At 37.2% G+C, this 13,160-nt stretch overlaps 1 protein-coding gene across 28 annotated transcripts in view; it reads left to right on the top strand.

Moving 5' to 3' along the window:
* Nucleotides 1–12,152, top strand: part of FRYL (FRY like transcription coactivator) — a 351,368-nt gene extending 339,216 nt beyond the window's left edge. For 18 of the 28 annotated variants that reach the window (XR_014812413.1, XM_084971998.1, XM_084971995.1 and 15 more), the window contains 5 exons: nucleotides 4,484–4,552; nucleotides 7,545–7,562; nucleotides 8,363–8,473; nucleotides 9,468–9,658; nucleotides 9,988–12,152. Coding sequence is in view for 25 of the 28 variants with exons in the window: in XM_084971998.1 (XP_084828124.1) it covers nucleotides 4,484–4,552; nucleotides 7,545–7,562; nucleotides 8,363–8,473; nucleotides 9,468–9,658; nucleotides 9,988–10,246 (648 nt within the window). In the remaining 3 variants the exon portion in view is untranslated. The remainder of the gene's footprint in view (nucleotides 1–4,483; nucleotides 4,553–7,544; nucleotides 7,563–8,362; nucleotides 8,474–9,467; nucleotides 9,659–9,987) is intronic. The other 10 variants (XR_014812414.1, XR_014812412.1, XM_084972004.1 and 7 more) reach the window with 1 other exon arrangement.
* The last annotated feature ends 1,008 nt before the right edge of the window (nucleotides 12,153–13,160 follow it).

Genomic DNA, 13,160 nt, shown 5'->3' with positions numbered 1-13,160 from the left:
AAATAGGAAAAAGACAGTCTCTTCCACATGTGGTGCTGGGAAAGGGACAGCTGCATGTAAATCAATGAAACTAGGTCACATCACACCATGCACAAAAATAAACTCAAAATGGCTTAAAGACTTAAATATAAGACAAGACACCATCAAACTCCTAAAAGAGAACATAGGCAAAACATTCTCTGACATAACCATACAAATATTTTCCTAGGTTAGTCAATAGAAATGGAAAGCAATAGAAATAGAAACAAAAATAAACCAATGGGGGAGTTGCCATCATGGCTCAGTAGAAACAGTCTAACTAGTATCCTTGAGGACACAGGTGCCATCCCTGGCCTTGTTCAGTGTGTTAAGGATCTGGCATTGCTGTGAGCTGTGGTGTAGGTCGCAGACATGGCTCAAATCCTCAGTTGCCATGGCATAGGCCAGCAGCTGCAGCTCCAGTTCTACCCCTAGCCTGGGAACCTCCATATGCCGCAGGTGTGGCCCTAAAAAGGCAAAATAAATCAGTGGGACCTACCCAAATTTAAAAGCTCATTACACAGCAAAGGAAACCATAAAAAAAGAGAGAGAGAATCTTCAAAAGGGGGGGAAATAGTTTGAAATGATATAACCAACAAAGGCTTAATCTCCAAAATATACAAACAACTCATACAATGCAACAGCAAAAAAACAAAGTGGAAAATGGGCAGAAGACCTGAATAGACATCTCTCCAAAGAAACATATGGATGGCCAATAGGTATGTAAAAAAATGCTCAACATCACTAATTAGAGAAGTGCAAATCAAAACTACAATGAGGTACCTTCCACACACAGGTCAGAATGGCCATCAATAAGTCTACAAATAACAAATATTGGAGAGGGTGTGGAGCAAAGGGGACCCTCCTGACACTGTTGGTGGGAATGTAAATTGGTACAACCACTATGGAAAACAGTATGGAGGTACTTCAGAAAACTAAATATAGAACTACCATATGATCTAGAAATCCCACTCCTGGGCATATATCTGGACAAAACTTTCACTCGAAAAGATACGTGCACCCCTGTGTTCATTGCAGTACTATTCACAATAGATAAGACATGGAAACAACCCAAATGTCCATTGACAGATGAATGGATTAAGAAGATGTGGTATATATACTCGATGGAATACTACTCAGCCATAAAAAAAGAATAAAATAATGCCATTTGCAGCAACATGAATGGAACTAGAGACTCATACTAAGTGAAGTCAGAAAGAGAAAGACAAATATCACTTATATCTGGAATTTAATATACAGCAAAAATGAACCTATCTACAGAAAAGAAGCAAACTCATGGACATGGAGAACAGACTTGTGGTTGCCAAGGAGGAGAGGGAGGGAGTGATATGGACTGGGAGTTTAGGGTTAGCAGATGCAAACTATTGCATTTGGAGTGGATAAGCATTAGGTCCTGCTATATAGCACAGGGAACTATGTCTAATCACTTGTGATGGAACATGATGGAATATAATGTAAGAAAAATAATGTGTATGTATATATATACACACATATATATAAAATATATAAAACTAGGACACTTTGCTATATAGCAGAAATTGGCAGAACATTATAAATTGACTAATAAAATTTTTAATGTCCTATGATAAACCATAATGAAAATATTTTTAAATGTCTATATATGTGTGTGTGTGTGTGTGTGTGTATATATATATATATATATATATATTTTATATATATATATATATATAAAATAATCAGTTTGCTGTCCAGTAGAAATTAAATTGTAAATCAACTATATTTCAATTTTGGGGGGGGGGTCTTTTTTGTCTTTTTAGGGCCACACCCATGGCATATGGAGGTTCCCAGGTTAGGGGTCCAATCAGAGCTATAGCCACCAGCCTACTGCCAGAGCCATAGCAACACAGGATCTGGGCTGCCTCTGCAACCTACACCACAGCTTACAGCAACGCCAGATCCTTAACCTGCTGTGCGAAGCCAGGGATCAAACCCACATCCTCATGGATGCTAGTCAGGTTCACTAACCAGTGAGCTACAATGGGAACTCCAACTTTATTTCAATGTTTAAAAATAATCAGAATAATTCAGCAGCAAAAAAATTCTCAAAAGAGTGTAGTACTGGCAGAAGACACATAGACCAATAGAACATAAGAGACCCACACACATATAACCATAATTTACAGCAAAGGTGCTCTTGCAATGCAGCCAGGAAAGAATATTCTTTTCAACAAATTCTATTGAATCAAATAAATATTTATATGGGAGAGAAAAGTACTTCACTCCTGCCTAAGCCTCCATCTCACTGTTTCTTATCCCATCTATGCTGTTACTTTTTCCTCTTATTTTGTATCAGCCAAGTATTTTTCATTATTCAGTTTGTAGTTATAACTCATTATTCCTTGAGTACTTTTTTTTTTTTTGCTTTTAGTGCAGCATTTGCAGCATATGGAAGTTATGTCAGAGCTAAAGCCACTGGCCTACACCATAGCCACAGCAACAGGGAATCCCAGCCACATCTGCGACCTATACCACAGGTCACAGCACTGCAGGATCCTTAACCCACTTAGCGAGGCCAGGGATCAAACCCACATCCTCACAGATACTAGTCGTGTTCATCTCCTATGTGCCACAATGGGAACTCTCTCCTCTTAAATTTTAACCTTTATTTGAGGCTTGAGTTAAAAAAAAAAAAAAAAAAAAAAAGACCATCATGACAGTAAGACTGATTACATGTGAATTAGGGGGTTTTCTGTATACTGTCTACACTGGCTGGGAAGGTGTGGACCTCTACTTTTTAGGCCAGTGTGCAGGCATGGGGCAACAGGGTTGGGGCTGGCTTTTTGTTTTGTTTTGGCTGCACCCCCAGCATTCAGAAGTTCCCGGGCCAGGGATCAAACCCACACCACAGCAGCAACCTGAGACGCAGCAGTGACAACACCAGATTCTTAACCTGCTGCGCCACATGGGAACTCTAGGGCCGGCCTTTTAACAGAATGAAAATGAGAACTAATTATGTTGACTAGTGCCCCCCAAATGCCATGTCACTAGGCATTCAGTACAAAAAAATTTACATTCTGTAAGAATAAGCCATTATAATAAGCAATTGGAATTATTTTTTTTGAATTTATTAGTATACTTGAACAAATTGGGCCAAATTAGTGATGATGAAGTGTATAGACATCTCAACATTTTGAGTGAATAAAGATTCAGGTACAAATTCCATAACAGATGTCAACCGAATCTTACTGATATGAAGAATCTGGTGGGTGGCTTTTGACAATGGCTGCCAGCAGCCGTATGTCTCACTAGCAAAGCTTATGTTTTTCTTTCAAGATGCTGTCAAGCAAAGAGCCTAAGGGCCCGTGCAGGCTGAGGGGACAGGATAAAAGGGACGTAAGGTCAGAGAGATTGTTTTGAAATAAAGAGATTGTTTTGAAATAACTGAGATGGCTAATTTTCATTCTCTGCATGCAGAACGTTAAGCTCCAGTTGAGAATTTCCAGTGTCGAATACTGAAATATTTTCAAAGAATAAACAATGTAGCTAGCAGCTTTCCTCAGAGTCCTAATGAAAAATGTTCTAGTGATTTCATTTATATATATACATATATGTGTGTGTATGTATACATGTATTAGTTTTATTATGTTTATCACACACAAAAAAAAAGAGCTAGAAAGTCAAATGAACTGATAACATTAATATCAAACTGTCAAAACCTCAGAGCTTAACTTTAAGGCTCTTAGCTTTCACATCAGCTTGGAAATTCTATGACTCCACTGTTTTTTCCCAACTAAACCACAATGTTATTATTTTCTTCTTACTTGACAAGAGAAAATGTACCTTAAATAAACATCCATCTTTAGGAATAGCCCCAGGAAAAGGAAAATCCACATTTGGCTTCTGTATCCCGTATTCTTTAGAGAGAACACGTTTGTCGTTCATGACTGTCTGAAAAGAAAAAAGAAATAAAAATAAGATTGAAAATGGATTTTCTTTTCTGTTTCACTAATTAAAATTGACACAAGTCTTCTGAGAATGACACTTCGGATAAGCAAACAGACCTGGTTAATTCTTTCGAAGTTGCCTTTATTAAATTGACCAGAGGGGAAGCACATCTTTCATTTCCCCGTCTTACATTCGACAAAGGTCAGGGATAGGTTGTGAAGATTTCCAATAAAATCCACAAAATGAAGAATATTCTTGACGGAAATGGAGCGCCCCAAGTCCCTGGAATAGAAGACAACCAGCTGTGTTTCCATTAGTACGTGCGTGTGGTCACACAGGCAGCATCCTCGGCTTTGGTCTGCTGTGTACCAATGATTCAGCTCAAATGGAGATGAAAGTCTATGCTTGTCGCCAGTCCTAGAAATTCAAGTTTCCTTTTAAGTCTGTTGTTTTATATAGCTCAGGCTGTTATAGCACCAATTTTGTTGTGCTTGGGGCAAAGTACTGTATTAAAATTTACTGTTACTTATTTCTTTAGTGGTTAGACAATTGTAAGAGGACCTTTGGTGCCAAAGAAGACATGTATAGGATAAACACAGATGCACAAGTAAGTTTCTTATTCTTCGTTTTGCTGTATCTCTGCATCAGGGGAAATAGTGTGTGTGCTCAAACGTCCTTATTTGATATTCCTAGAAATAAAGAATATCTGTAACACTTTTCATTTTTGTTATCAGAACGATCTCTCTAAAAGTTAGGTTCAGTGAAGTATTGGCTTAGTAATGAAAAATTCACTTTAATAAAAATGAACGGCCAGCTTGTGACTGAAGCTTAATAACATTCAGTAGATAAGCTCGATGGATATCTGGACAGTCCAAGTTGACTTTAAGTTGCATCTGCCTCTTTAAAAATTGTGTTCATTCTACAGATAAATTGTCTGGTCAGGAAAGCAGACCTGAGTAATGTGAAATACATTCATACTAGCCTCTCCAAAGGTGAAATTCTGATTGGATATATCATGGAGTTTGCTAGTATAAAATCCAGTAAAAATAATAGAAATGTATTTTTTCTATTATTGAACGTATAACATTCCATTAAGAGAGAATAAAATTAAGACCAGCAAATTTACTCTAGTAGAAAGCATAACTTCCAATGGGGGACGGTGCATTAATCAATTAACAACCTCTGCATTTGACAGCACAATTCTAATCTTTCAGCGTCAGATTGCTAAAGACTTCTAGTCACTATAAAAGTTATTGTACTGTTGTAATAAAAATTGGAAATTTCACAAAACTGAAATGTTGAGAAAATGACAATATATTCTCAATAAATGTTAACTATTTGCTGGGCACTGTGCTAAGCATTTCGCATTCATCATCTCTATCCTTGCAACTCTGTCTAGTAGATGCTGTCATTATTCCCATTATGCAAATGAGGATAAGTAATAAGCAATCGATCAATATTTAAAAATACATGCAAATTCAAACTGAGGCTCAGAGAAGCTAGTTTATCTAAAATCAGTAAGTAAATAGAATTAAGATTCAAACCTAGGAGGGCTGACTCCAAATCCTGCTCTTCTTACAAAGACGTTGTCAAATCATCTGTGTAAAGAAAGAAACGAGGCAAGACAGGGAAAAAACCCCAGACTGGAATTAGATCCTTTGGTTCCAATTCTGCCTTTGCTACTCTGGCTTAAGCAGGTTAACAAACTGCTTTCCTCGTATATAAATTAGGTGGCTAGACTAAGTGATTTCTTATATCCCTTCTGCCTTGAAGAAAATGAGTTCCACCCGCAGGAGCCCATGTCAATTAATATATCTTGAGGCTTTCCACTAAGTGAAAACTGAAAAAGCCCTGCACATTTATTTTTTATGACTTAGTTCTTCTTTCACACTCAGCTCCTTGAGAGTGGGGTGTCCCTTTTTACACATTATGGACTTTCTGTCCTTGTGTACCACTAGAGTCTTTTGCATAGTAAGCAATCTGATAGCTATTTAAAAATAAGTGAAGGAGTTCCCGTCCTGGCTCACTGGTTAACGAATCCTACTAGGAACCATGAAGTTGCAGGTTCAATCCCTGGCCTCGATCAGTGGCTTAAGGATCCAGTGTTGCCGTGAGCTGTGGTGTAGGTCGCAGACGCGGCTCAGATCTGGCGTTTTGCTGTGGCTGTGGCCAACGACTACAGCTCCAATTAGACCCCTAGCCTGGGAACCTCCAAATGCTGCAGGTGCAGCCCTAGAAAATACAAAAAAAAATAAATAAATAAAAATAAAAGACTATATATGCAAACTCCAATACACTTAAAAAGCAGTATTTTTAAGTGTACAGTGTTAGCACATTTGACGTGATTTCTGATCATTCAGAGCTATGAAATCAATTATGTTTGTGTTATTTCCTACAGTTGTGGTCATAAAACTTTATCAGTGATTTCCATTACACCTCAAAGTAGAAGCTCTGGATATATGCCTGCAGAATCAGTTTTAATTTATGCTAATAGCAGTGAAAAAAGTACTGAAAACTCAACTAGTTGTTAGTTTCCACATAGAACTGGATGAAGTAGAACCTCAGAAATGTAGATATGCTAATATGTTTGACATGGGATTGTGTTCAACTAACCTTCGCAGAATGACCATCTACATAGTTTATGGTAAGCAGTGCAGAGCTAAAGTTCACCTTTGCTCAGCAAATCCCTTCTAAATTGATAGGAATAAACGTTATACAAACAGTTCTTCAGAGGAGCCTATTTAGAAAAGCAGATTTCAGAAAGGACTCTTCGAAGCAATGTTTACATTATGGCCATTGCTGTTTTAATTAGAAGTCATTCTTCTCCATTAATGAGACTAGGCCGAAGTTGCAGTAGATGTTTTAATGAAACAATTTTTAAATAGTCCAGAAACCTGGATGTATCTCTGTATATTTTACATTATCTCCTTAGATTCAAACCCAGTTGGGCTGAATGTCTGAGGTTGAGCTAAATTACACTCGGAATGTAATTTAAAACACAACTGCTCTCAATAATTTCTGATTCAGCACTAATTATGGCAACGTAGGACTTAATTAGACAGTAAAATGGCAGGAGACCTAGAATGAGTCACACTAGAGATAATCCTCTCCTGGGCAAATTCTTATTATATAAAATTATAAGCCAATTCCTTCCTGCAGTTCATTTCATATTTTCTAATTAAAAGTTTTAGAAATTGACTACATTTACCCCCCCTCCTTTTTTTTTTCCTGGAAAGGCTATAAAAACCGAAATAGAAGACCACTTTCAATAGCCAACTTTCCAACAATCCCACTACTTTGATTTTATTCCTTGTAGCTTCTGCACACAAAAAAATAAAACCATTGCCTAAAATGTAATTCAGCTATTATTTGGCAAAGAGTTAAAAACACCCTGGATTGTTACAGTACATGTCTAAAACGTTTGAGTCCAGAAACAGCATCATCCATTTTTCTTGAGGGTGTAATTAAATGTTCTTCAAATTAAATGTGCTTCAGTTTGCCTGGGACATCTGTGACCCTAGTTAAAATGATTTCTTACACTAATTCTTGGTCTTTTTCTTCCTTTGTATTTTTTGTGACCTGATCACCTTCTTGCTTAGCAAATGGAAATTCTAGCAGTAAGTGACCTGTCTTAATTTATAGACTACTTATCCGTGTCAGACAAACTGGTTTTCATTTGCCATTTGTGACCTAGCAATGTTTTGTCATGGACTGCTTTAAAAGTAGCGTGTGCTTCAGTTTCGCATAGCCCTGATTCATGAAACGTTTCGGTCCTCCAAAGATAATGAGGTCTTACAATTAACACGTACAACTAGCAGTTCCCTTTTTGCACATCTCTAACTCATCTCCTTTCAGATTTCTTAATTTCAAAAATCCAAGTGCGTGTGTTAATTTCATTATCTTGCTCCAATGAGATTACAAAGTGGCTTTTTGAGCAAAAGGAATTCATTTTAAAGACAAAAGTGCTCTTCCTTTTTAGGCGAGAGGTTATCTAGCGTTTTACTTTTTGCATTATCAAGCAATTGTTGATAAATGCAGCTGAGGTGTACATCTCAGTGTGGCAAGAGTGTATGCATTTGTAAATTCTTTCCATTATGAATTTAAAGTTTTAAGTTCTCGTGACTCCTTTTTGAAGCATTCTGTTTACTGCCTGCTGAAAAATTCTCTAATATGAAAATGTGCTTCACACTAAAAATGATTTTAATAATCTTTAAATGTTTATTTTAATCCCAGTCTTCAGAGCACCTTTTCACCTGACTTTCATCAACTTCACACCATATTAACTTGCTTACTGCAGAACCAATGCCAGGACAAAATTTAACATAATTATTTACTTGTAAATTCTTATTGGAAATATGTTGTCTAGTCATGTATGGAAAATAACACCTACATTTAACTCAACGTTATTTATTTCTAGGAACTGGAGCTCTGCCGAAGGTTATACAAATTGCATTTTCAATTGCTGCTTCTGTTTCAAGCCTACTGTAAACTTATCAACCAAGTAAACACAATAAAAAACGAAGCAGAGGTAAATATTCGGTTGCACCAGGTACTACTAGCTGAGTCTAGAAAATTAAAATATATACATACTTATTTCTTTGTAGGAGTGCTTGGATCAAAAGTCGTTTATGGTGAATCTTTTTTTTTTTTTCTTCTTCCACTTAACCCTCATTGGTTTTTGAAATGGTGTGCCATTTCAGGACCTTGTAGTAAATCTGATAGCAGATATCCAGCAGTCTTAAAAGGTTCAAGCCCTTAAAGGTCACAGCAGCAGCGATAGATCATCTGTAATCAAAAATCGAGTAAAGCACAACCCTTCAATAAAGACGAAATTGTATTATGAAACCCCTTTAGAGGGCCACATAGTATTTCTATAGTTCTAGTAACACAAGAATAAACAGGTCAAGAACCCTTCAAGTGTTAGAAATCATGTTACAAGTAGGGACTTTAGTCTTTTTCCCACTTGTCAACCACTGGTACCATCACTGAGTTGATCATTTTCTAAAATGGCTAAATTTACTTAAAAAAAAATACATATACTGGTTTATATAAAATACCCTGGGTAAATAATCTTTTATAATACAAAGACTTCTCTTACTGTCAAAAATTTTTTTCATGATCCTTCCACAATTCTAAGCCTACTGTTACAAAAAAAAAAAGGAAATTATTTTTTACTATCCAAGATGAAGTGCATGTGTGTATATATATATATATCACATATTAACACCAATATAAACATTGGTTGAGACCTGTTTTACCTATTACCATTAACATTCATTATATTTAAGACAATCTGTTGTTTTATCACACGTATTTAAAGACGACTATCTAGTGGCTGAAATTATTCCAACTGAATAGAGAACTTGAAATATTAACTGCCCATAAAGACTGTGTTTAACAACTAAAAATCATTTTTAAATGAAACTACCACCACCATCAGCTGTAGCCTCACAGCCGCGTCCATGCTCTTTTTGTCTCTGAATGTACACATCGATCTTTTCAGGTCTATTTCTGTGTTTTAGGTCTTCAACATGTCAGAGGAACTTGCCCAACTGGAAAGTATCCTCAAGGAAGCCGAGTCTGCCTCCGAAAATGAAGAAATTGACATTTCCAAAGCTGCACAAACTACTATAGAAACTGCCATTCATTCTTTAATTGAAACTTTGAAAAATAAGGAATTTATATCAGCTGTGGCACAAGTCAAAGCTTTCAGGTAAAACGTGAAGGCATTTATAGGAGATGTCTTTATGCTGAATGGGGAGTTTACAATGAATGGATTTGGGTTTTCAATTTGATGTTCCAATAGTCTGTGGAAGGAAAACATGACTTTATTTTGTACAGTTATCAATGAAGTAACACCAATTTTAGAGTTTGTTCACACTCGGTGATACCTTCAATAATATTTGCCCAAATGTTAAAACAGATCCTCAGTGATTGATAAGGAAATTTTGTTGTTTTTATACGTATTCACGTAAAGGTAGTTAATCTTCAGTAGTAATTGCTTTGCATCTCAGGACTTAAAAAACACTGTGTATTTTTCAGATCTCTCTGGCCCAATGACATCTTTGGCAGTTGTGAAGATGACCCTGTCCAGACACTGTTACACATCTATTTTCATCACCAGACGCTGGGCCAGACAGGCAGCTTTGCGGTCATAGGCTCTGACCTGGACATGTCAGAAGCCAACTACAAATTGATGGAACTCAATCTAGAAATCAGAGAGTCTCTCCGCATGGTGCAATCATACCAACTCCTAGCACAGGGCAAACCAATCGGAAGTTTGGTGAGCACTGGATTCTGAGAAATTTCAGGAATTTAGGGAAGACTAAACCGAAAATGATTAAGAATATTAAGAAGCACCTTTTATGGACCCTTGCAACTCACTGATGACTTTTTCTGGCAGCATCCACAACCACCGTGTAAACTAATGTCAAACTTTAGGAAGATAAAAAAGTAAGAACATCAAAAATCAGAGCTCTGAAGGGGGGAAAAAAACTAATTGTTTAACAGCTGCCAATACCTCCCACAATAACTGTATGAGGAAAGAATTTTTTTAATTAACTACGTGAAAAGAAAAGGGCTAAAAGTGATGCATATAAATACGTTACTTTCTGGAAAAAGAAAAGAAGTCTAAGAATGTCTGCAATAATGGCCTCTAATATGGAGACTTTGGAAAGCAGGTGAAATGAGGCTGAAATCGAGGCTGGTTCATTTTGGCTGAAGACCTGCAAAAGCTGCTTGGGTTTCCAGCAGTCACGAGCATAAACTACAGTGGATGCTTCATCATCTAGATGAAGAACATCCAGTCGGATAGACAGACACAGACAGACTTATGTGCAAAAACCATTGATTTTTTTTTTTTCCACATGTGGGATAAGGGTGTGGGTGTTTTGGGGTTTTTTTTTTTTTTTTTTTTTTTTTTGGTCTGTATAAGGAATTGTGTGTATGAGCTGAGATGCGTGGATATGTGATAGTCCTATTTTCAAGGTGTGGATGTTTGGTGATAACGTCTCAGAGCATGCCTAAAAGAGCACTGCAAGATTATTTTTGAAAAAATTTTATTTTATTAGATCTAACTCTTCATAGTGTGTAAATGTTAGGACATTTTAATAATATTTTAAAACTGGGCTTTCCCAGCCTTTCGAAAAGAAATAATATATCTGTTAACGTTATTGGAATGCTGCTCAGTTCTCTGATCAGTGCTTATGTTACGATTGTTGATAACTAACCAAAGTAGATGCCTGCAGAGACTTTAAAAATGTAAAATAAAGATGTATGCTGCCTGTCAGCTCTTCTCATTAGAAAAGTTAACTTATTTTACTCCATAATTATTATAGAAACTGTATAGATTAAAACCAGTATTTTCTTGTACATTTGTGCAATGCACTGTTATACAAGAAGAGGTGGACAAAGCTAAAGAAACAACTGTGGTCACTGATGGTAGAACATATGACTGGCAGGCCCTGGAGTCTGCAGAATTCAAGGAGAGAGATGCAAAGGCATTTTTATATGTTTATCCAGGACTGACATGTTTCACCCTAAAGGAACCTGGGGCTGTGGGGGAAAGACGAAAAAGGAAGCCTGAAGACTGACTACCAAAACATGCAATATACTTATTCACTGTCCAAGCCTGTAGCATAAACATGAACTGGATCCTCTGTCCTTTTTTTAAAATAGCATTTTGTAAAAGAAATGAATGTAGTCCCACAATTCCTCGGATTTGAAAGGAACACCTTGTATTTTTTATATGCATCTCTTATCCACTGTGACTCTTCTCTGAAACTGGGCTCTGGGGTTCCAGAGTTTAGAATGTAGACATGAAATGCTTAGCTTTGCCTTCCCTTGGGGGTGCGGACCCTGCCAGAAATGTAATTATGCTCAAGTGCATTACATGAGGGCACTGTGCACGCCGTCGGACTGCTGACTAGAGCTACGTTACCTGTAAGACTCTGTAACTGGTCACAGCACATTCATAATCACTGTATTTTTTGACCCTGATAAAAAGAAAAAACAAAAACAATTATTTTGCTGGTGTTCTGGTACTGTAAAGGGTGTCCTTTAAATTATTGAATAACTTCTGGGTGTGGGGCAGGAAGAGAGGGGTGGTGTCCGGAGACACGCCACCCTTTCCATCCTATCTTACCACCCCTTCTTTTTCTCACCCTCCTTATATCCTTTTTGTTAAAATAAAAAGCATTGTAGCTGTTGGTTTGCGTTGTATTTTGAGAAAGAACGAATGATTAGAGCATGCATAATTCAGGACCTTAGAAGATTGTTGCCTTCATTATTTTTAAAAACGATTTTCCTTCAAAGGGGCCAACACATTTAGTTGACTAATTACCCAGACCAAACTTTCCCAAATAGTTACAGGCAAATGGGAGAAAGGAAGTTTCAACTAAGTCCATTAATAATAAAATCAAATACATCTGGAGAAAGATGCAGATATAAAGTCATTCGGGCTGTGCTTTTGCAATTGCATTTTCTTGTTTTCTGTTTTTTTCTTTTTTTTTTTTTTTTTTTTGTCTTAGGCCAGGCCAGGGGGTCAAATCAGAGCTGTCGCTTCTGGCCTAGACCACAGCCACAGCCACGCCGGATCCTTAACCTACTGAGGCCAGGGATCGAACCTGAGTCCTCATGGATCACTAGTCAGATTCATTTTCCCTGAGCCACAAGGGGAACTCCTGCAATCGCATTTTCTTAAAACCCATGCTTCTCTGCTCCTTGTCCTTTGGATCCAAAGTTTGCATTTATTAATAAAATAGACCAGGTGCTTAATTTTAAACACCTTATTTCGTTCCAATCAGGGCCCAGTTTTTGCTCATACCTTTTTCTTTTGCCCACTAAATTTATGTACAATAAGCTTGCAAAATAGCAAAAGAGATCTAGCGATTCTCCATGCTGCTTCTCAACCAGAAAGCCAAAGGGTTTTCACACAATTTAGAAAGTGTTTTCTGCTTCAAGTGATAGAAGATTTAGGAAATAGTCACGCATTTTCTTGGAACAAACTCACCAGAGCCAGAGTGAGCATCCCTCCAGTGGGTCCATGGAACGGCTTGTCCACTGGCATCCCCTACACCAAGGGCAAGCGCAGTCAGTGAAGTTATTATTTTACTTTATGGCATTCTTTTTAAATTTCAAAGTAATCCACTGTCACTTTAGCAAATGTGAGAACTAAAGAGAAAACAAGGATCCCCTGACACTCAGCTCAGTATTCT

The sequence above is a fragment of the Sus scrofa genome, chromosome 8, assembly GCF_054392235.1.
Source record: "Sus scrofa isolate SSC_HxYL_T2T_F1_AM1 chromosome 8, Sscrofa_HxYL_maternal_Yorkshire_Landrace_v2.0, whole genome shotgun sequence".
Taxonomy (NCBI): domain Eukaryota; kingdom Metazoa; phylum Chordata; class Mammalia; order Artiodactyla; family Suidae; genus Sus; species Sus scrofa.
This window is presented reverse-complemented; position numbering and strand designations above follow the sequence as displayed.